We start from the raw sequence: 25,854 nt of genomic DNA, 5'->3' as shown, positions 1-25,854 counted from the left end.
CAGTTCCTGTCAAGAAGTTTTATCAGTTCAGTGCAGTGGGGGTCCCCGCCCCCTCGGTATTTGCATTTTTGAGATTCATGAACTTGCATATTCATGGATTTCCCTTTGGACCTTATCTATTCACGGGAAATTCGTGTATTAAGCTACGAGTAATATCCATAAATTACAATACTTTCATATAAATTTTATTTCATTATTAAATGCACTTTTTGTGATTAAACTATTAAACAACCAGGTATAAGCATTTTAAGTGGGTTTTTATTAACTTTGAACTAACAAAATAGGCAGTTCTTACCGTTTTTATAGGGGTTCTAAGTATTCACGGATTCTAGCTTTTCGCGGTGGGGTCTGGAACGCATCCCCCGAACAAGGGGGTCACATGTATCTCTAAAATTAACAATTCACTTTTTCATTGGGCAATAATTTATTCATTAATTACTGTATTTTTCATCTTGTGTTTGTGGCTTCATACTGATTTTCATGATAAAAATTATTTACAGCCTACTTTATAATGTAGTTATGTACCTATTAAGCTTGTTCCAGAGGGAGAAATTGCACACCTATTGTGGTCAGTCCTGGCCCAACCTGGAATAAGCCTAATAGATACAAAACTACATTTTAAGTACAGTATGCTCTATCATCCAAAACATTTTATAGTAATAAATTCCAAATAATCTTACATTACAGAGAGAGAGAGAGAGAGAGAGAGAGAGAGAGAGAGAGAGAGAGAGAGAGAGAGAGAGAGAGAGAGAGAGAGAGAGAGAGAGAGAGAGAGCATAAACCTATTATGCTACGTCCGGGCCTAACTTGGAATGAGCTTAATAGAACATGGCCACGCGTTATCAGTACCCTGTAAATCATTTTTATCATAAAAATCTGTATTTAGTCATGAACACAAAATGTAAAAATACAGTAATTAGTGAATAAAGTGTTGCTTTACACACAAAAAAGCGAATTAGTGGTAATTTTACATGTTTTATGACTTTAATTCTAAGAGGGAAAATGGCTTGTGTATACAGTAGAGGGGGAAATTGATTACTGTCAAATGTTCTGTAAGACAGATTTATTTAATTGGTATTAAACACTTTATGGGTATTTTGCCGTTTACATCAATATCTTAAAATGAGTAAATCACTGTTATAAGCATTTTAGAGGGCGTATATACTCAAGAGTAACATTTGTAAAATGGTATTAACCCTCTTACGCCAATTGGACGTATTAAACGTCGAGTCAAAATGTCTCCCGTATGCCGATTGGACGTATCATACGTCGGCTCAAAAAAGTTTTTTTAAAAATTCGCGGAAAATTACTTATAGGCCTACCAGCCGAAAACTTTTGTATCACGCTCCTTGGGGGATGCTGAGAGTTCACGGATCAAGGCGTTGTTTTGTTTACATTCGCTACGCAGGCATGCAAGCGCGAATTTCTTTCTTATCACACTAAAAAGTATCAGTGACACATCTCAAAAATTATTTCGTCACTTTGACATAATTTTTGCACCATTTTAAATTATCCTTTACATGAAGTATTATATATGAAAATGTGTGCAATTTCATGTAAAATACAACAAAAAAAATACTCATGATTGTAGCTTTTATCAGTTTTGAGATATTTTCATATAAATAACGATAAGTGCAAAAATTTCAACCTTCAGTCAACTTTGACTCTACAGAAATGGTCGAGAAACGCAATTGTAAGCTAAAATTCTTATATTATAGTAATATTCAATCATTTGCCTTCATTTTGCAACAAATTTGACGTCTCTAGCACAATATTTCGATTTATGGTGAATTTATGAAAAAACTTTTTCCTTACGTTCGTGCGATAACTCTTCCGATAAATTTTTTCGTGCGATTGTCCTAATGTTTGCACCCTTTTAAATTTGCCGTTACATAAAGTTTTATATATGGAAATGTGCGCAATTTCATGCACAATACAACAAAAAACAACCCATGGTTGTAGCTTTTATCATTTTTGAAATATTTTCATATAAATAACGTTAAGTGCAAAAATTTCAACTTTCGGTCAACTTTAACTCTACCGAAATGGTCGAATAACGCAATTGTAAGCTAAAACTCTTATATTCTAGTAATATTCAATCATTTACCTTCATTTTGCAACGACTTGGAAGTCTCTAGCACAATATTTCGATTTATGATTTATGGTGAATTTATGGGGGAAAAAAAAAAACAAAAAAAAATCCTTACGTTCGCGCGGTAACTCTTCCGAAAAAATCATTTTTTTGTGCGATTGTCGAAATGTTTGCACCATTTAAAATTAGCTGTTACATAAAGTTTTATATATGAAAATGTGCGCAATTTCATGTAGAATACAACTAAAAATGATTGAAGGTTGTAGCTTTTCTCTTTTTTTGAAATATTTGCATATAAATCACGATAAATAGAAAAAAAACCACGTTCGGTCAAATTTGACTCTACCGAAATAGTTGACGAAAAAAGCAATTGTAAGCTAAAACTCTTATGGCCTAGTAATATTCCGTCATTTTTCTTCATTTTGAAACAAATTTGAAGTCTCTAAAACAATATTGTGATTTATTGTGAATTTTTGAAAAATATATTTACCTTCACTACGCGCGCCGATTCGCGGCCGCAAGTCTCCGAAATACGTACATCGCATTATCCTAATATTTGCTCCTTTTCATATTAGCCTTTTTATAGAGTTTCATATATCAAAATGAAAATGTGCTTGAAATTCATGAAAAATACAATAAAAAATAATTGAAGGTTGATAGCTTCTTTTTTCCATCTCCGAAATATGTGCATATAAAAAAATATATATATAAAAATTTCGACATTCGGTCAAATTTAACTCGTCCGAAATGGTCGAAATCTGCAATTCTAATCTAAAAACTCTTACAGTATCGTAATATTCAATCATGTTCTAATTAATTTTGAAACAGATTGGAAGTCTCTAGAACAATATTTGGAATTACGGTGAATTTTCGAAAATAACATTTTTTTACGTCCGCGCGTTACGAATTCGTACATCATTTTGTGATAATATTTTTCCGGTGTTGATTTCATTGTTTTACTATGTATTATATATCAAAAGGATTCAATTTAGTGTACAATACAAAAAAAAAAAAAGTAACTCGTTAGCTTTGACCGTTTTTTGCACAGCGTGATTTGAATACAATTATCTATGAATTTTTTTTTTCCGCTTCCATATATCGCATTATTTACATATGATAATATTATTTTTCATTTCTGATGATTGCATACTAAACTTCAGGCAATGGAAAAAAAATGAGCCAAAAATGAACTCTTAATCTTCAAAACTAAGCGCGCTGTGATTTTTTAAAAAAATTATTTTTTCCGCTTCCACGCTCACTCCAAACTGGCGCCGGCATACAGGAGAGATTTTGATTTTTAGGGCTTCGGCATAAGAGGGTTAATCCAAGATTACCTTAGATGTTTTGGAATGATGGTTTGGGGTGTATTTTTGTTTGAAATAATATTAAATTGTTTTAGTATGATAATTTCAGTTTGTCAGCAGGACTATGTTAAGCTTGTAAACTATCCTGCCTAAATATGAAATTTTCATTATTAAAATGAAGTTTTATTGTATACTTACCAAACAATTATAGAGCCGTGATTTCCACGAGCAGCAGGATACTAAATTCAAATTTAGCGCGTCGGCGTCGCCAACACTGGTGGTGATGACGTCATCTCCCTCCACTCGCGGGAGAACCAGGTACAACTGCCCAGGTGAATCCAATTCTTTCTGCCCGTCCGTCCACCTAAGGGGAGGAGGGTGGGTATAATCATAATTGTTCGGTAAGTATACAATAAAACTTCATTTTAATAATGAAAATTTCATTTTTATTGTAGTGTCTTACCGAACAATTATAGAGCTGATTACACATTTATGGGAAGGTGGGATTCAGTGGACCACTAGTATTTTTAAATGGTTACATTTATTGCAATACCAGTAAACACTCAAGGTGTCTGTTGTACCTTACCTTGTAAGAGAGCTACAGCAGACTGTTACTGCCTCTGGTCGGTGCTCTTCTTACTATTGTAGAGGAATTGGAATTTGACCAAAGTTAGCCTCTACAGGAGTGGAATCCTTCCGTAGTTCAAGCGAGTCAAGGCTGACTGACGGAGGATAGTAACAACAAAGATTGCCCTTGCCCTGGGCTAAGACCAGAAATTCAATCATACAAAACATTTGTCACCAACACCAGATTTAAAAACATATATACCCAACCATTGTAAAATCTGACCTAACAGACTGGTGAGTATCCCAGGTACTCAGTACCCAGCTTCCCTTGAACTCGACAACCTATTCAAGGTGAAAAGTTAGCATAGACGGTGACGACCCCTGTGCCGTTTCTCCCAACACCATGCCAGAAACCGCCACCGGACCTAACGTTTTACAATTCTCGAAAACCGTTTCTATCTCTTTGAGATAATGACTCGCGAAAAACCGAATTCGATCTCCAGAACGTGCTCTGAAGAATCGAAGCTAAAGATAAATTCTTTCTGAATGCTAAAGAAGTTGCCACTGCTCTAACCTCGTGAGCTTTAAACTCTCAGAACGGAAAGATTGTCGTTCTCGGACTGCGAGTGAGCTTCCCTGATAAGCTCTCTAATAAAGAACGATATAGCATTCTTAGAAAGAGGACGAGAGGGATTTTGAACGAGGTCCAGAGCTTAGAAGATTGTCCTCTAATACCCTTAGTGGCAAACAGATACTGCTTAATAGCCCTGACTGGACATAAGAGCCTTTCTTCCTCCTCATGTCCAACCAAATCAGATAAGTTCCTTACCACAAAACTCCTCGGCCAAGGATTAGAAGGATTCTCATTTTTGGCTAGAAAGGTCAAAGATACCGAAAATACAGCATTGCCTTGAGAGAAACACTCTTTTGTCTATAGCGTGCAATTCGCTGACACGCTTAGCAGAAGCTAGAGCAATAAGAAAAAGTGCCTTCTTAGTCAAGTTCCTGAGTGAAGCCGACTTCAAAGGCTCAAACGGTGGCCCCATGAGGAACTTAAGCACCACATCTAAGTTCCAAGTCACTGTATCTTGCAGGGAGCTTAGTGGTTTCGAAAGACCTAATGAGGTCCGACAGATCTGAATTGGAGGAATATCCAAACCTCGATGTCGAAAAACCGAAGAGAGCATGGCTCTATATCCTCTGATCGTCGAAGGAGCCAGTTTCTTAGAGTTCCTAAGAAATAGAAGAAAATCTGCTATTTTTTGTTAAAGAGGTCGCAGAAGTAGAGACTTTAGCACTTCTACACCACTCTCTGAAGATTCTCCACTTCCCTTGATAGAGTTTGTTAGAAGACTCTCTCCTACAACGAGCGATAGCTTCTGCAGCTCTTCTTGAAAATCCTTTCGCTCTGACAAGATTTTCCGGACAGTCTGAACCCTGTCAGAGCTAGAGCGGACAAGTTTTGTGGAACCTCTTGAAGTGCGGTTGTTTGAGAAGCCACTTCTCTGGAGGAAGAAGTCTGGGGAAGTCTACTAACAACTGGAGAAGGTCCGGGAACCACTCTTTCCTGGGCCAAAAGGGAGCGATTAACGTTAGTGTTACATTGCTGTGCGACATGAACTTGTTCAGCACCTCTCTTATTAGACCGACGGAGGGAATGCATAAGCTTCCAGACCCGACCAATCCAAAAAAACAGCATTGCGTCCACCGACCAAGCTAGAGGATCTGGGACTGGAGACAACAAAAGAGAGGAAGACGGTTGTTCCTTGATGTCGCGAACAGGTTCTAATGAGCGGTCGTTCCCCAAAAAAAGGCGGCCAAGTTTCTGACAAATCTTGTTGTCCAAAGTCCACTCCAGAGGTAACACTTGCTGTTGACGACTTAACTCGTCCGCCAGAACGTTCATCTTTCCCGGAACAAATCTCGGGACTAGCTGAACCTTCGCTTCGTTTGACCACAGGAGGAGATCCTTGGCTACTTCGTACAGAGAGAAAGACCGAGTCCCCCCCTGTTTCCGCAACGTACGAGAGAGCCGTGGAGTTGTCGGAATGCACTGCCACTACTCGACCTTCTACTAAACTCCGAAACTGTCTGAGCCCAAGAAATTGCTAACAGTTCCTTTACATTTATGTGGAACTTCTTCTCCTTCTCCGACCAAGCTCCTGAAGTCCGTTGATTTCCCAGTAGGGCCTCCCCAACCTGTGTCCGATGCGTCGGAAAAGAACTGTAGGTTCGGGAGGATGGGTCGAAAATCTAACCCTTCTTCCAACCTTGCTCGAGAGAGCCACCACCTTAGGTCCTCTTTTATTTGATCTGTGACAGGAAAGGTAATCGAGTCTGGTTGGTGTCTTCCTGCACCAAGAGGCTCTCGGGAAAAGAAAAAAAAATGCAGAGGTCTCATGTGCAGTCTTCCCACGTCACAAATTTCTACCGCTGACGTCAAAATTTGCCCAGGAGCCTCATCCACTGATTTGCAGAACTTACCTTTTTGTCCAAGAACTCCTGGAACTGTCCTCCAGAACAGCCTTGAACCCTCTTCGGGGGACAAGAAAGCCCAAAAAACTTGAGCATTCAGAATCATCCCCAAATAAAGGATGCTCTGAGATGGAACCAACTGGGACTTCTGTTTGTTGACCCCAGAATTCCTAACTTTCTGGCAAGATCCAGAGTTGTTTCCAAGGTCCTTCATGCACCGACTCTCTGATTCCGACCGGAGAAGCCAATCGTCCAGATAGAGGGAGATTCTTACTCCTAATATGTGCAGCCAGCTTCCTATCGGGGATAGAACCCTGGTGAAAACTTGAGGAGCGGTCGCTAGTCCAGAGAGACCATCCAATCCCCCTGTCTTATGGACTCCAGAACCGACCGAGTGGTCTCCATATGAAATTTTGTTTTCTGGACATGCAAGTTCAGGGCGCTCACATCCAAAACCGGCCCTCCAGCCCCCTGATGACTTGGGAACTACAAAAAGGCGATTGTAAAAGCCTGGGAGGAGAATCCCCTTCTATCTGTTCTATCGCTTCTTTTTGAGAACAAGCGCTTCCACTTCTGCGGCTAGCGCCAGAAATTTGTCTGAGCCCGGAGAGTATGCCTGGAATGGAAATGGGCACAGGTGAGAGCGAGGGAGGTGAAACGAGAGGAATACGATAGCCGAACTTGAGTACTTGCACTACCCAGGCTTCTGCTCCTCTGTTTTCCCATTCCTCCCAAAACATAGCCAGCCTGGCTCCCACTGGTGCATGAAGAACCGAGCTTTCATTTGGAAGGTTTGTTAACTTGGCCGAGGCCTTAGACTGAGGTCGCAAATTCGACTTTTCGGCCGAAAGAAGCGCTTGGGTTTTCTCCCTCGAAAAGGCACTTCTTTGGCCAGAGGAGAAACCGAAGGAACAGTCTCCACAGGAGCTTTAGGTCTCTTAGTAGACTGTGCCAGTAAATCCGAAGTATGATTTCTTATCTAGCGCAGACGAAATTGACAACACTACATCGTCTGGAAAGAGGTTATCTTTTCTTTCACAAACGGAGCAAACAAGAGAGCAGACTTCTGTTGGGAAGTAACCCTTTTAGAAGCAAAGGAGCACCAAAGTTGCCTTTTCTTAAGGGTACCAAAGGCGGATGAGCGAAGCTAACTCATCACATCCATCCCTAATGGATTTGTCCGCACAGGACAGAACACCAATCCAATCCTCCGCTAACTCCTGAGAAAGAGAAGGACAATCTTCGATCTTGGCCGCTAAAGCGCCAATAGTCCAATCAAGGAAGCTAAAGACTTCCAAAAGTTTAAATTGATTCTTTACAACGTGGTCCAACTCAGGCGCTGTAAAGAAAACTTTCGCTGCGGCGAAAGCAGATCTTCTAGAGGAGTCGATTAAACTGGAGAAGTCTCCCTGGAGGAGGCAGAAACTCCCAGAGAAGGAGCTTCCCCAGTTACATAAAAACCTATACCTCTTACGAAGGCAACTTAGGGAGGGTAAGCAAAAAGAGCCTTCCCTAAGTCTCTTTTTCATAGACATCCATTTTTCAGTCTCTTTCAACGAATGTCTAACCGCTTTAGATAGAACAAGTTTTGGGAGGAGAGGGTCTGAAGTTTTCCTCCTCATCAAAAAAAGTCGAAGTTGGGGAGCGCGGAGCCGCTTTCTCAAAATAATCTGGATAAGATACCAGAAGAAATCTAAGGAGACGTGAATAACACGAGAGTGATGAGAATCCTCCTCCTCTACTTCTTCTTCATTCTCCGATACCGCCGAAGAAGTAGACGGAACTACAACCGGATCTGAAGGTTTCGAACCACCCTTGGACTCATTCATCCAGTTGGTTAACATCTCTAAATGCTTGCGCAAAGGCGCCAGAGACGAATCAAAAACAGTTAACGTAGGCTTGGAAGAGCCTAAATGTTCAGCAGGAGGCGAAAAACTACTTGCGCCTCGCTCTGAGCCGCCGAAATTCGAGGCGAAACAGGCGCATCAGGCGTAACAGACGAAAAAGCGCTAAAAGAAACACCCCTAAAGGAAAAAAAAAACTGCTAGCTACAAAGCGCTAAAACCACAATCTCTACTAGTAGATGGAGCCGGAAAAGGCACAGATTGAGGCGACGAACGAGCCGCTAACGGCCGCGGCGCAACCCTACTCTCAGGCTCCTTATACCGCTTGACTGGAGGAGGGGCGAAGAATTGGCGCCTGAACGCCTCTTTAAGGGACGCGAAACAGGCGAATCTCGCCAAGAGTCGCCGCGCGAGGGCCGAGAGCGAATCGCTTGAATCATTCGAAATGCGTCTGACCGCAACACCTTTCCAACGCTTAACCGAGCCCTGTTGAGGCGCAACAGGCTCAACAAGAGAGGCGCCTGTCTGTGGGCAAATCCCGATCGACTCCCTTGGACTTCCGGTATGTCTTCTCCCCGGTGCGGGGGAGCTGGACAGTGACCTTTGTCTAGGAGACGTGTCAGGACAGACAGACGCACCCTCAACTAACACTCTTACCTGAATCCGCTTTCTCCAAAAACGTCTTAACTGAATTACCAAGTTGCAAAACCGTATTCGCTCAGTACCGAAAATTTCTGATCTAACCTCGATTCCAGACTGGCAATGGTGTCGGAAGAAACTACACGGGAAGCCGGAGAAGTGGGATTAGTAGGAGGAATAGGAGGTGTAGTTAAAGGAGACATAACAATTTGAGGAGAAACAGAAGGAACAGAAGCATCGCAAGACGAAGCAGAGCTAAGTCTACTTTTCCCTAAGCGCTGCTTTTCTAATTCTGTCTTTAGCTAATTTCTCCGAGTATGAACTAAAAAAAACAAAAAAACTTCCATTGAGAATCAGTCCAATCACTACACTCGTTTACATGTTCGATCTGCTGAACAAACCTGTTCCCCTACACTTAACACATTTAGTGTGAGAATATATTCTAACTTGGATATCTAGTTTTACATCCTGAGATGCAAAACCTAACTCCCGACGGACTAGAATCCGACATGGCAACGCCTAAATAAAAAAGCAGAATAACAACAACGCCAAAAAGAGTACTTCACCAATTCGAAGATCAATTCCACAAGAAAAAAGCGAAGCAAAGTCATCCAACCGCACCGACCACCGATGTTCACCGGACGCCGGCAGGAAAAGAATTGAATTCACCTGGGCAGTTGTACCTGGTTCTCCCGCGAGTGGAGGGAGATGACGTCATCACCACCAGTGTTGGCGACGCCGACGCGCTAAATTTGAATTTAGTATCCTGCCGCTCGTGGAAATCACGGCTCTATAATTGTTCGGTAAGACACTACAATAAAACTGAGGAGTGTAGATGGAAGATATATTGGCATTAGATTAGACACTAATAATTTATGGAGAAAAAATGAAGCAAAAGAAAAAACAAGTGATGTGCTATATCCTGAATTTTGTATCCGCCCCATATATCAATAAGAGTGCGACATTGTACGTAAGTTAAGGGGGAACGTGGTTGAAGGATAACATGGTGTTTTTGCGAATGAAAAATCCAAGTCAGTGACTCCTTGAGTTGCCAAATAACAGTCGATTATTTTTGGTGGGAACCATTGGATAAATAATGAGTAATAATTTCCTTTGTTTAATAAGCATTATGTTGGGCTTTTCTATCCTTTTCCCAACATACGAGTAATTATGCTACCCGAAACATTCTATCTTTACGGGGACATGAAGTTTAAGACTTTGCAATTGAGGTTTATCTGGCAACTTGAGTGCACGATAAAAAAAAAACACAGAAAAATACTGCGAATATCAGTTAGATATGGTCCATATAGAAATCTGCAAATATGAGAGTCCGCAAATGCAAATATGGGGGGGTTCTCTGTATCTCCAAACAAGAGATTAGGAGTAATAAATCTTGCACTACTCAAAGATGCTTCATGGCAAAATTTGACTGAAACAGGTTCTGTAGTCATTCAACCAAATTCAAAACCCACAGAACTTTACAAAGGAGGCTGTCTTATTTTGATGTGTAATTACAAGTCTAAGGGATAATGAAAAACACAGCACACTGTCTGACAAGACTAGAGTAAACAAGAAAACATTGCAGAAAATGTTATTTTCTGGTTTGGACTTGGTTATTCACTAGTCTGTAACCTTTTCATTAAAGTTCTTTCAGGAGGTAAGTAAAACAAACCCTCCTTACTTCCAAAACAAAAATTCAGAGTAGAGTTAGAGGAACCTCTACCGACAGACTGGTCCTTCTGTTGCACTACGTGCCTGCACAATGTTACTTGTAAATTGTCAGATGGACTTCATCTGAAGAGTACTCTTAAAAATTACAATTGTATATAAAGTTTAGCTCCTATATATTCAGAAAGGGACAACATAGCACTCCACTGGATTAGTAATGTAGCTCCATTAAGTAGTAATAGTACTCTTGAGTTTAAAGCATTAAAATGTTACGACTTATAGACTATTACTGAAATACCAAAAACCATCCGAATTGTGTTAGTATATACTGCACGTTCACCCAAAGAGAAAGTAACAGTGGTGATGTATGATACATAAGATTTCTATGGATATTGTTACCCTAATTCTTATTACAATGTTGCTTGTTTAAAATATATTTACTACACAAAATTGAACAAACTGTCATTGAGATACCTCCAGCCAATCAAGTTCTTCATAACAAAACAAAATAGCCCCAGATAAAATGTAAACGCCCACTGCAGTACTACCAAAATAGTCACAGTATGGCTTACCAATAGCCATACGCTGTTTATTGTATTTCCTGGAGCAAACTGTAAATGGTCAGAGGGGATTGTGGCTTCCTTGAAAGCACAGTGGCTACCATTGGCTTCCTTGAAAAGATAGTGGCTACCATTAAAGTTTAATGGTAGCCATTGGTCAGTAAACTGCTATGTAATAGATCGTACCTGAGCAGAACTCTTAAAAAAAAATTCTGTATTGCTGGCTTTTTGAGAAGTGGATATTTTGACTTGGTGGTCTGGTTAAGCTGCTTAGTAATAATGGATACATAAGGGATAGGTTCCTTAAGCCCTGTGTATCTACAAATTCAGGTCAAACCTCAGTTTTTGTATGCCTCTTTACGTAGACACTTTTCTACTAAATTTTGTCTGTCTCGGTTATCGTATGTTTCCCGGTTTTCATACACTTGGAAACTCCATTTGGGGCCCAGCCGAGCGCCCAAACAAAGCATCCCATCTTCGTTCGTGACCCATTCTACTTTTGTGTTTGTTGTTTTTGAGCGAGCTTTTTGTGCTTTTTTTTTTATTAGAGTGCAACTGCAATAAAAAGTGCAACTGCTAAATAAGCCATTATGGGGCCAAAAAAAGTTCCAAGTGCTAGCCCTTCCGTAGGAAAGGCGAGAAACACTACAGAATTCAAGAAAGAACTCGTAGCAAAGTGTTGGAGGAAGTTGCATGCTGATCTCAGTGAGAAAATGCCTACAGCAAGCATTGCTGTTAGTGAATTTAACACCAGCGGAAGCTGGTTTGAAAATTTCAGAAAACAAATGGGCATACATAATGTGCCTACTTCAGGGATTAAAACATGTTTGCAGAATGTATAAAAAAAACTTGTGGAGAATTATCATCCCAACAAAGAAGTTGTAATCTGTGTCTCCAACATGTTTAATGATAATACACTGCTTAACTTGCGGCAAATTTTATAGAAACGCCAGAAATAAATGTCTCTGGCCCATTTTGTTGTGCAACAAGGGTCCAGTAACTCTCAAGCTGGTGCTAGTGCCAGTAAAAAACGAAGAGGGAAAGTAACCTCAGATAGTGCCAGTAAAAAACAAAGAGAAGTAACTTCAATAGGTCTTTGATGGAAAAAGAAAGATAACATATTAATAACTAGCCCAAGACAAAAGCTTAAAATAACAAATGAATTAGTTTTCCAATACTTTACATAGAATGTTTCCTATCAATATCATTCTTAGGCAACTGAAGGAATCACTGTTTCAGATTTTTTTTTTTTAATGTAATCAACAGAAGGCCAATATATCATACTAGCCACTTGGTGGCTTTGGTTTATCATTCCAGCACTGTGCTTAGTAGACCAGAGCAAAGGAGTTAGAGAAATCAATTTTTATGAGGGAAATTCACTTTCGGGTAGATAGCCCAATAATTCTGTATATTGTCCCGACACCAGGCCTCATAGCCTAAATTCCACCGATCTGTCATACCATGTCCTACCCTAAACAGTAACATTAGGCGAATAAATCAATATTACAACTACACCTCTGAACAAATATTTTTTGTTTTCTGCTGACTGCCATTGTGAAATTCAGTTATTTGAATGTTGGCAACTATAAACCGGTTGAACGTGTATTAAAGGCCCCTACCTGTCTCTTTGTATAACCTGATTTACAGTGACTTCTCTGACCGTCCTATCATTCATTGTTGGCGGAGACTGCAACGGCCACTTTCCGTAAATGTCTCTAACCTTTGCAAGGAGCTGTTATGTCTCCTTTCATCTTGTATTCATCAATTAAATAAGTTAGTCATGCATCTTGTCCCCCTCACTCATATCTTGCTCATTCTGCTCTTTGCTAATCCTCATGTTTCCCTTCTCAGTATTCCTGCAGCTTTTGACTTTTTTTCCATGACCGAGGAATACAGAAATAATGAACTAGAAAAGTATTTTCTAACAGAAGTCTTTGCAATTATCCTGTAGAGTATATGATATGTTTAGTTTTTGTAATTATCAGTTTAATGTTGTGGAAAGATCATATAAATGGCTTGGTATAGTTATGATTACAAAAATAACAAATGGAAGATCACATACTGCCAATCTGTCTGTAGAGCTTTCTCTAACTCCACGCTATTTTTGTTCAGGAAGTAAGGTGGTTTAGTTTTACCTACCTCCTGAAAGAATTTTAATCAAATGGTTACAGACTCATCATTAACCAAAGTCTAAACTGGAAAATAACATTTTCTGCAGTTTTCTTGTTCTCTCTAGTTTATTGTCAAACAGTGTGCTTCATTTTTCATTATCCCTTAGACTTGTAATATTGTTTATTTTTGAAACTAAACGTGTAAAACAAGTTGCCAGATAAACCTCAATTGCAAGTCTTAACTTCATGAGTCCTTATGGCCCGCTGGTGTAGATAGAATGTTTCAGTGGATAAGCCATTACATCAAATATAACTCAGACCTCTCAAATTTATAATATGCCATCACTCAGCTCAAGTCATGACAATACATATCGGTGTATCTATCATTTGAGCTCTTCATATGACACGAGATTCGACATATAGTAATCTTGTAAGTCCCTTGAGGCTGTAAAATGGTATACATATGTTGAATTCACTCTATAACAAACCTCCTGCAGGCTTGCTATGAATACACTAAAACTGAATCATAGTAACAGACATGTTTGTTGTTCTGTGAGTTAAAGCCGCTGTGAATTAAGACAAAAGTAATTCACAGTTAATGACTGCGGCAAACTTCATCCTAACCCGCGTTTGGGTGGAAGTTGACAATGTATGGCTGAAGATGGAATAACATTTTTACTTTGCCTGTTAATTTTGAGATAGTGTAAAATAACTCCAATCTTTTTATATTTTTTTAGCACATTTCTTTGTAAATGAATCCCCATTATCGTGGGTCTACTATATACAGTGATTTACATAAAGAAAACGCAAGAGAAACATGGCTTATAATTTCTCCAGCCAATCACAACTGTTGTTGCAATATGACAACACATTCATGTTGGAACAGGTAAACTACGACCTGGTGTTACCGCAACATTCTTATACAATAAAAACCCATGGGTGAAGGTAGCTGTGTTGAAATTCCTGGAGGGAATTATACATGGATGCTCAAGGGACTAATACCTATGATTTACTCAAAAATATATTATGTACTTACCTAAGCTCTAGTCATTGAAGGATCGCTAAAATTTGTCTTGGAATATGTAAAGATTGTTGGTGGCTGCAACTGCTATGATATTTTCATGTGGATGCCATGCCGTGTGTAATATCTTCTTATTGAAATCGAGGCAATCAACACTGATCTCATCCTTCTTCCGTTTTCCCGCAGTACAAACCTTTAATAAGTAATACTTAAAACTTACACAACAAACATTTGTAATACAATGGCTGACTATTGATTTAATAAAATCTCTAAATTAATTTTTCAAATGCATTCTGGCTCTGTGTATGGCATTCTATTTCGTAAACTACTACTGGGTAAGTGTCAAATTAAAAGTTGTCTGTCCAGCTCTCATGTATATCATAAAACTGTTAAATTCAAGATCAATCTACATAACTTCACTTTTTAAACTTATAAATTCATAAAAGAAACGCATAAATACATGCTATAAAAAATTGCACTATCTTTACTTTACCAATTCTTCTAAAAATGCTATATCGAACTACAATACCAATCACTTCATTGTCTTATTTTACTTAAATTATTCAGTACTGATATATGGATAATCTAAGTAAATTTTTTGGCAATTTATTTAGGGATGACAAAACTGCATGCATTTTACTATGGTTACAAAATGATTAAAAAAAAAAATTACATACCTTTCTTGGTTTTAATAATGTTCTAGGTTTGGCTGTATCTCTTGATGCTTCCAGTGTAACATCTCTCTTAGTGGTTTCTATCAAACATCCTAAAGAAGTTATTGTATGAGCCAGTCATGATGGCAGAATCATTTCCACTCCAACAACATTCAAACTTATCGAAAATGCAATCATTCTCATATAGCGAACATAGTTTGGAGCGAAGATATTCATGCACCTGTGAAAAGAAGTACGTCTATCTTAGTTTTACAAGACCACTGGTTTCTTAAGCAATGGGACCTACAGCTTATTGAGGAATCCAAACCACATTATATCGAGAAATGAATTTCTAATCCACAGAAATAAATTCCTCTAATTCCTCTCTGGTGGTTGCAGGAAGCGAACTCAGGCTACCAGACTGACAGCCAAGCGTGGAACCCACTCGTCCAGTGAGGAACTGAATTATAAAGAAAAAGTACACAAATACAAACTACCACATCATACACTGCAATAAAGATGATATACCAAAATATTTTTCATAACAAAAAACTCTTCATACAAACCCACCAATCATAACATGAACCATTTCCATGATAGAAATCCCAATTGCACTAACCAGTGGCACAAGGAAATATGAAGCCCCAACTGAGCATACAGACCCTCATATAACATTCCTCACAATCCCTCATTCAAAATATACATATTAGAATGGAACAGATTGAGGAAGAACATACTGTTTGTATGGTGTTTTTACGTTGCATGGAACCAGTGGTTATTCAGCCAGTTTTTATTGGTTGTTTTGTAATTGAAAATCAACACAGAATAAGTAAACATATAGTATATTTTGACAATTGTGTCATTAAAAAACAAAAATTTACCAATGGACACTAGTGAAATGTTCAAAATAAACTACTACAATTCATACATATATTCTGTGAATATTCCGTTTGACATATTATTCACAACATAAAATCATCCTACCAGTGGCCCACTCCCTTAAATTCAACCAGGCATTGTCATCCATCTTGATGACACGTATGTAGAAGTGAAGTTCAACTTCTAGTTAGTTTTATCATGGGCACTGCACGCAGATGTCTCTCATTGGGGAAAATCTCAGTCTAGTCTATAGGTTGGGATAGGGGCATTTATCCTAATTGGAATTGGCAGTCTTGAATTGCCTTAACACGGTAGTGGGCTACATGTCTAAGGATACTGATATTTTCTCCTAAGCTAGCTTTTTTGCAAAATAAAAGCTAGCACTTTACTTACAGGGCCTTTTAGCTGATCATCAAGCCCTACTCTAGTCCAGTATCCTACAGGCCATACCTTGGGGCAGCTCTTTAATCATTCATTCACTGACAGGGGGCATGTAGTACGGTACGGTTCGATTTGTTTTTTTCGTAATTCGTACCACGCATTTTTTACCGTACCGTAATTTCGTACAGTACCTAAAAATTCATACCGTACCGTACTAGTACGATATTTTATCGTACCGTAATTTCGTACTGTTTCCGTACCTACTTTTTTTTTTTTACATTGCAGTTCATATAGACATAACATGGCACTTTTACTACTACTACTAATACTACTACCACCATTACCACCGACATGGCCACTTCAAGAAGATTGGTGTTATGTAATACATGAATGATATAATACAATTTTATTTTGCTGAGGTTACAAAAGGAAAATGTTCAGTTATACAGTATTAGGCATTCATACAGTTTTATGTGTTGCAGCGTAATAGCATACAGGGTCAACAATATCCTCTTTTAGACCTAGTCTTAAATCATTAAGAATATAGCGCAACCCAGAGAATGTGCGCTTTACGCTCGCTTGAGTAACAGGCAGAGCAACTGCTACTTCAGCAAGATTTTTTAGTGCACTTTCTTGTTGATAATGCCACCACTGGAAAATACACTCATTTTTACTGATACGTGAAGCTTTGGGCGAACATTTTGATATGCTCAGCCACTTCACTCTCTTTGCTTGCGGTATCATTGCTCTGCTTACATCACTGACTCGGAGTAATTGCTCACATCAATATCTACGGAGTCACCTTCACCATCACTATCGCCGCTCGTGAAATGAATCGTCGTTTTGCCAGCAGTTGAGACTGACGACATAGTACTAGTAGAAGAAATAGTTTTAATTTTTTTTCCAGAGTCCAAGAAGATGTATTTGGACCTCTGGCTACAAAAGGTTGAGACTCGATGGTGATTAGCACTGCTGCCATATTTTCTTAAACCCGTTCAAACTTTTCAGGAAAAAGGGCGACAATTTGGTAGATAGGGCAAAAATTTTTTTTTGAGCGGCGCTGCCATTTCCTCGTGTATGGATGATTAAGGGGAAGTGACCGCCAAGGGTCACAGTAATAAGAGGATTATCTGACCTCCCTCCATTCGTCGGTACAAAGCAAACACAAGAGATCAAAACATTATGTTTATATTGGACTTTGTTGTACATTTTCGAGTTGCTCAATGAAAATTTTAAGTAGGGTTAATATATATATATATATATATATATAGATATTATTATATATATATATATATTATATATATATAATAAAAATCCTAATTAAAATTTATTGGCATGCGTGTGTATATGTGTACATATAGTATATACCTTTTATATATGTATGTTAAACGTAAGCATACATACACATGGCATTATATATTACTTATGCATCGAAGCACAGTACGCCTGTATATGTCCACTCTCAGGATTAACCTTAACCGGCTGGAGAGGTTAATCCAGAAATTGTACCTTTTTGGATTAGGATTAAATACCTCCTTTGGCAAGATGGAAAACGTGTCAACGCGCTAATTGTAGGAAAGTCTCAACCTTTTGTAGCTAGAGTTATAAGTTCCTTCTCTTCTTCGTGAGGAGAACATTATATCTTCTGTCAGATACACAGCAGATAGGAAAGCAGGGTTCCTAAGCCGAGAATCTTGCCGTTTTTCCCTGCCCATCCTTGATGTGACGGTCTGACGTGGGCAAACCCCAACTGGATATGCTTTAATTAACACCCCAGTGGAGAAGAACTCTGTTAATCCTTTATGGTCACACACCTGGTTGACTTGCAAATCAACCAGGAGTGTGACTGGGCGGTTGGGCGGCGGCCGGCGGGGGCTTGGCTGCTTGCGACACCTATCTGAATTTGGTACGGAAATGGTACGATTAAGTACGAAAAAAAAAAATCGTACTTTCGTACCGTACCGAACTCGAAGGAAAATATTGTACCGTAATATCGAACCGTACTTACGTCCCCAAAAAAACCGTACCGTACCGTAATATCGTACCGAACCGTACCGTACTACATGCCCTGTTCACTGACAATTCAGGCAAAAATAATGACATGCCTTTATATAAAAGTAAAACAGGCTATATTTTTATAACAATGACTAATGGTATATAACGTAAAGCAAGGCATATTTTTTAACAAGTTTTTGACATACAACTAATTAATCATACAAGGGTTTAGCCTCCTTTCAGCCCCTCAAATTTTGCTTAAAACTTAGTAGTAATTTAAGCAAAATTACTAATGACTTCATATAAATTAACCCCCTAAAGCCGTGCTAAAAACATTTGCAGCATCCCAGACTGTGGAAACCTGGGAGGGGGGGGGGGAGGGGGGGAGGGGGGGGAGGGGGGGGCTGGATACATAAATGGGGTATGAAAAGAGGGGAAAAAAAAAAGGGGGGGGGTGGCCTAGATACATAAAAAAAAAAAAACTCCCTACCTTCCACTAACCAAGGACTGCCTGTATATAAAAAGACGTCATGTGGGGAGTGAGAAGCACATGCCCCTTTGAAGTAAAGTACAAAACTGAATCATGAAATGCTTAAAATCAGTGATGAGCCAATCTAAAAGTTGCCACTAATAAATTCATGGGCTACTGAAGTAATGGAACCTCTTTCTGCCCAATTTCTCTAAACTGATGGTGTGAAATAATGATCCTCACCAAGAGGTAATCTGTCCACCACTCAAAACCTGTTGTTACTCATATAAGGGTTAAAACAAGCTATATTTTCTTAAGTTTTGGCATACAAACTAATTAATCATACAGGGATTACCTTCTCTCAGCCCCTCAAGTTTCCTTTTTTTTTCATTTCACAAAGAAGTTAAAAGGAATTGGAGATGGTGTCAATATGCTGTAAACAACAAAAGATGGAACTTCTGGATCTCAACTTTTTGACAAGAGTATGGCATCAGAGAAATGGGACATATGTATTATACTTAATAAGTTTGTATGATAGAAAAAAATTATACTTTGGAAAAGTAAAATTCTGTGGGTGTGAAAACATCATTACTAAGACAAAAGAATTTTGGGAGCTGAGAGAAGATTTTCAAAACCTTTTGACTATTAAATGCTTTCAACACACAACACAGATATTTAAAGTTTCATGTCCTGTGCTTTCTGAATGGCATGCCTTTTTGGGAGCTTCACTACTATAAAAAAAAAAAAAAAAAAAAAAAAAAAAGTATGAATGAACATCAAATGAATTTCAATTAGTGGAGTAAAAGCCTACTTACCGGATAAGTTTCAATGGGTTTAGTTTCCATGTGAAGATCCCAAACTTTAACAGACAAGTAATCTCGTGAAATCATATAGCGACCACTGTTAGAAAACTTAACATCACTAATAGAGGATATTATTTCACTGAAGAAACTACGGCTCGTCGGATCTTCGGGCTCCTCAAACACTGAAAGAAAAATGTCCATATAAACGGAAACTGGTAGAATATCAAACTTGATGGTAAAATGGGATGGCAAGAAAGAAGTCACAAACTGAAAGGACAAAATTCTTCAATTACAAATCTTTCTCTGCTACAAGATTTGTTTTCTCTTTTTATCCAAAAACCCCAACCTCCAGTCATTTAAAATTTTGTGGGTGTGATTCAGTTTTATCTTTTATTTAATGAAAATTTTCATCTAGGTTCTTGTTGCTTCTAGTGTTGGCAAAAACATGTAGCTTATTTCTTTGAGCTTATGAATCTTTTATCTTAACTTTAATATAGCATGGCTTTGTGACTGGTCAAATGTCGCTCTTCTTCTAAAATTTTGAAATACTTTCTTTCTGTATACAAGTTTTGTTGAAGTTGAAGATGTCCAACAAATTTTTCCACGATACTATTACTCCTGTTTAAATTTTCTAAAATTTGTAATTTGTTGATCAGTTTATCAATTACAATTAATATCTAATCCCTTTACACTGGTTCTTGAAGCTTGTGATTTAACAATTTTTTATATACGTATAGTATATATATATCTATATATATATAATATATATATATATATATATATATATATATATATATATATACCCTAAGCTGTTTCTCCATGTGGATTTCCCCTACGAAATGCAAAAAAATGATTTCCTAACTCACATGACTTCAGCAAACTTACTCTTAGAGTGACTATCACAGAGAGCGGCCTGTCGCATGTCGCACAGCCGAATGGTTCCTTTGCTGCTAGAATAAACAAACACATTGCAGTCATGGGGATGGAATTCTGATGCAGTGATTACCTCTGTCAGCTCTTCCATATTTGTAGGTTTGATATCAACTATGTTGAAGGACTGAAAACAAAAAACAAAAATTATACATAAACTTTAAATTCTAAGCTACTTACACAAATTTATGTCACATTGTGAAAATTGTTATGCTAAGACATAGGTTGGGAGATAAATTTTATGAACTAATGTTTTGCATACCATGAAATTTTTGGATTGTTAATTGAAAAGATTGAACATCAGTTTCAATATTAAAAAAAAAAAAAAGTTGCCCATGTAATTTTGTGATGGTAACATTTATGTAACATACTTCTAACAATACTGCCACTCAATTTTTCTTGATAAAACAGTATTGTGACCTGGTAATTATCATCTTTCCGCACAAAAAAAGTTTACAGTACCATGACATTAGGAAAATTACTGATAGTAGAACACTGTTAAAACAAGTTTCTTCTTACAAACTCATCAATTATATATGTAACTAAACTTGTCCTGATTCTTCTCTGTTCACTAATAATCTTTCATCTACCAGATAGGAGTTAGTTTCACCAACTTGCTCAAACAAAAATCTTTTTGTTCGTCTCAATTACTTTATCAACTACAGAAGGCAGCAAGCTCTGGAAAAGAACTCCTCCATCACAACCCAATAATCATTGCAGTGTAATTAAGTGAAGGAAGGGGATAAGCCTTTGATCAGTCTTTGTTGGGCAACCCTAAACTACTTGGCTCACTTGGTCATACTCCTAGCCTACCTTAAGCAAACAAAAATTAACTAGGCATAGCCTAAATCTACCCTATACATACATTTAATAAAATCTATACTGCTTATATGCCACTTAAATGTTTTTGGTAATAAATATGGCTCACGCTACAGAAAAATTAAAGATGGAAGTATACAGGTGGCCAGCGGTTAACGGCGCAATCGCTTAATGGCGAATCGGTTTTACAGCTGTCGTAAAAAATATTAATTAAAAAAATAAGGTATTTTAAGGTATTTTTACGGCACAATTTTCGGTTAGCAGCGCCAGCCGCTGTTATGTCTAACGAGTACATACATTTGTAGAAAAACTGTTCAGACCATAAAGGTTACGCAAATGATATAAAGATTTTTTATTGAGAGTTATTACATGGGTATTAGAGTAAACTATATGCCACTGACACTGTTCTATGCTGAAAATAGAGTTAAATCTCATCTGCTCCAACTAGGAACTGAAGGAGTTGTGAATTTCGATAGACAAGCCACTGATAGAAAGCAAGCCATTCTGAACTATTGGCAGAAAAGTTGTATTGACCAGCTTGCCAAGAAATACCTTCAGCAGGATATGGACAAGTGGCTATGAGTTACAGTCAGACAACATAATACTCTTTACTGTTACAATATGTGCAATAAAGATGGAAATGTTTATCGCCATTTTAATGGTTTGGGGTTCCTACAGTTGTAAGGGTCTATGTAAGTTAGTTTTAATGTCAAATAATTATAAAAAGACATTATACAGATATACAAGTCATTAAATGAGCATCTTGCTGACAGCCTTGATCTTGCTCAAGCCTGCATTTTTAACTACATAGATAATTGGCCAAGCAATGTCCTGATATTAATCCAATCAAAAGTCTACAGCAGATTATAAAAAGAATTTACAATTCCCAAGCTTCAGGTATCCTAAGAATTCTTGTGTTAAACTAAAACCCAGAAATTTAAGGGCGAGAGCATATGGGATGCAATCTTATGGGTGAAAAGTAAATTCAACTTAAGCAAATAAAGACATGTATACAGTGCTTTATGAAGAGCCAAAACTTATAAATTTTCCTGCAAATATCTAATGAAAAAAAGATTGAAGTACCAAATGCACCTGATACCTGATCTTCATATCTTGACAGTGATTAAATTCCATAGTGAAAACATCACTAATCAAGAGACCAATCTCATTTCATAAATACAAAACTGAGGGAGAAGGAAAGAATACTGCAATTACACCTATTAATATCTAGTGAGCTGAACAACATAAATTTTTTTTTTTTTTTTTTTTTTTGCTGTATTAACCATGAGAGCCCGGTTAAAAAACCAATATGCAGGCCCCCAAGGCAGGTAAACTTTGAGGTCAGCCAATTTGTTCACCTTCCAAGTTAAAATTGACTTTACAACCACTTGTGGTTTTTTTTTGTAACACATTACAAAAAATTGTGCTGTATTAACCATTATGAACCGGGAGAGAGAGAGAGAGAGAGAGAGAGAAAATATTCTGTCTGACATATTGAGATATCAACCTTCCACGTGGTTGAAATTGACTTTATAACCCCTTGTGGGTCTTCTCTCCCCCCCCCCTTATTTTTTCTTCTCTTCTAGATTGTAAATTACCAAGTTATACATGTTCTAATAAATTTAATTTTGTAAAATGGTAATTATAGTTCACACTATATCGATAAAGATAAGAAATAAAACCAATAACAAATTCTGATCATATTTGTTGTAAAACATTTTTGTACATTAACCGTGAATGAAGCTGCAGTAACGTTTTTGGATTATACATTTTTTTTTTTAACATTTCTTTGCAAAATTACTTTTATAACCAACACACTATCACAAAAGATAAGAACTAAAGCCAACAGCAACCCCTTGGTATATTTAAGAGCAAATTTATAAAAAGATGTCATGTGAGACAGACAGTGGTACATCCTCTCTTGAAGTCATGACCAAAGCTAAGCTCCTGAGCTGCCAGTCTAAAAGTTGCCAATACTGAATTTATGGCGTATAGAAGTAATGGCATCTCTTTCCAACCCGATTCCCTCCCCATCGATGGCATGTAATATTGTTACTCGCCACGAGTGAATCCATCCACCACCCAAACCTGCTATTACTACTTATGTGAGGGTGTTCTTCTATTAAGGGTTAATAAACACAACAAACGTTTTTTATGCACATTTGTTGTGTATTGCCTTCATTGTAAGCAACAGATCTGGTTGCTCCATCTAAATAATGCAGTGCCACTGATATCTTCATTACATTCATTCTTAACTGACCATGTCATATAGTGAGGAAGGCTTGAATATCAATTTACGAAAACACTTTTCATTCCACCCCATTAATCAAACACTGTTGGCAAATGAAATTTCACCTGACAGGATAGTGATGATGTATGAGAGAGCAAGTAAAGACGAGGCAGGTCAAGAGTCATTCCCTTCAACATAATCATCAATGCAGAGCAAAGCGTTTGATTGGGAAGCAGTTCACTGGAATCCACTGGTAAAGCAGTGATCCGTGCTCCAAAGAACTTATCTGAAAAAAGGCAGGAGGTACTTGACAGTCTTCACCTGTGAAGATAGGGACTGTACTGACTGGTGGTACCTCTCCACATGTGGTTGACATAATAGGTTGTTCCAGGGAGCTAGTTCTCTTGGAACACCTATGGGGAGTTCTCACAGGTCCTGGGACCATTCTGCCTTTGGCGACTAGGGGGCTACCAGGTTACTCTTGAGATTCTGAGACTGCATCCCTTGTTCTTATCCGACGGATTAGATAAAACGGAGGAAATGCACATACACCCAGATTGTCCCACAGATGTTGTAGAGCATTTTCTGCTACTGCTTCTGTGTCCAGGACTACTGAACAATATATCTCCTATTTCTTGTTGTATCTTTTTTGAGAACAGGTATATGGCTGGCCTTTCTCACAAGATAAACATAGCCTACAATTTCCTGATGTAAAGGCCACTCTGTTTCCAAAATCTGGTCCTGCAGCTCAACTTGTCCACTATTACATTTCTTTTCCACGGAATATGTCTGTCCCGGATGTCTATTAAGTTATCGGCAACCCACTGATTAAGTTCAACTGTCATAAGGTGTAACTGTCAAGATACCAGTTCTCCTTGTTTATTTACATATGCTAGTACTGCAGTGTTGTCCGACATCAACACTACTGAGTGCCCCTTCACCCTCTCCTGGAACTCCTGCCATGCTAGAAATGCTTCTTTTAGTTCTAGCACTTTTACATGAAGTTCTCTGTCCTTCCGACTCCATTTTCCTGAAATCATCAACTCCTCAATGTGAGCGCCCCAACCTTCGAGCACCGAGAACAGAAGATCTGGAGAGGGATGTTGAAGGGGTACTCCTACTGTCAGATTGCTGTCATGCAACCAACACAGTAGATCTTTATTCACCTCTTTCATCCTCCATTGTAAAGACCAAAGGTGTAGTCTGCTTTGTGGAACTAACTTCTCCAAGGAACTAAAGTTCCATAGAAATTACTTGCCACTGATTTGCTGGTTGTTCATAGAAATTACTTGCCATTGATTTGCTGGTTGTGTTTCTTTTCCCAGGAAGGAATTCACTACTATTTTGCATTTCTCTATCCTCTGATCTGAAGGGAAAGCTTTGGCCTTTACTGTATCCCTAAGTACACCAGCCTCTTACTGGGATCCAAACTTCTTGACTTTTCCCGATTTATCACAATGCCTAAGCTGTGACAAAAACTGGAGGAGATTTCTGTCCTGAAGTAATTTCTCTTGGGACTGCTATCACCAGCCAATCGTCCTGGTACCTTGTTAATCTGATTCCTTGAGCATGGGCCAATGTCAACACGACAATGAATACTCTTGTATATACTTGAGGAGACATTATCAATCCAAAAAACAGAACTCTGAATTGAAAAACCTTCTCTGCCAGACTGAAGCAGAGAAACTTCCTGAAAGAATGATGAATTGGAATCTGGAAGTATACATTCTTCCAGTCTACTATCAGCATAAAATCATTATCCCCAACTTTTACTAGAACTGTCCTTGGGGTCTCCATTTTGAATCTCATCCTCACAAAAAAAAACAACAGTCCTACGATAGTAATATCACTGCAGGAAACTGAAATTACGGGAAATGAATAAAGCCACCAAGGACAAGAGAAGATAGAGAAGTCCCTCAGAGTGGCACAGTTTAATGCACAATCTATTCAGAACAAAGTAGCTCTCTTCAAAGCACTGATAGCAAGTGAAGAATTACACATAATAAATATCACAGAAACATGGAGACAAAAGGCAAAAAGAGACTTGAAACGAGAGTACCAAATAGCAGGATATAAACTCTGCATAATAATGGAAGATTTCAAAGCAGCAGTACACTGGGAAACTTAGAAGGAAAAACTTCTAGATTTTGTAAAAAATGAATTCCTCCACCAATGGGTAGACAAACCTACTAGAGGAAACATCCTAGACATTGTCCCATCAACAGAAAATAAACTAGAAAGCAACCAAAAAATTTAATACATTTCACATTAATATTCAAAATGAAAAAGAGAAGACGATAATAAAGAGATTAGACTACTGTCGAGGAGACCTAAGAAAAATAAAAGAAGTGTGTCAAAAATCTACAGTAAGACCAAAACACAGACAAACAATTTCTGGGAAGCCTTTCTTGATT

General features: G+C 38.1%; 1 protein-coding gene across 1 annotated transcript in view; it reads right to left on the bottom strand.

Annotated features, from left to right (window-relative positions):
• Positions 1–25,854, bottom strand: part of LOC135206609 (serine/threonine-protein phosphatase 2A 55 kDa regulatory subunit B delta isoform-like) — a 165,628-nt gene that overhangs the window by 4,012 nt on the left and 135,762 nt on the right. The window contains 5 exon segments of the mRNA XM_064237946.1: positions 14,297–14,474; positions 14,959–15,033; positions 15,035–15,175; positions 19,474–19,643; positions 20,347–20,518. Of these exon segments, the coding sequence (XP_064094016.1) occupies positions 14,322–14,474; positions 14,959–15,033; positions 15,035–15,175; positions 19,474–19,643; positions 20,347–20,518 (711 nt within the window). The 3' untranslated portion in view covers positions 14,297–14,321.

Source organism: Macrobrachium nipponense, chromosome 31 (assembly GCF_015104395.2).
Source record: "Macrobrachium nipponense isolate FS-2020 chromosome 31, ASM1510439v2, whole genome shotgun sequence".
In the NCBI taxonomy this organism is placed as follows: domain Eukaryota; kingdom Metazoa; phylum Arthropoda; class Malacostraca; order Decapoda; family Palaemonidae; genus Macrobrachium; species Macrobrachium nipponense.
This window is presented reverse-complemented; position numbering and strand designations above follow the sequence as displayed.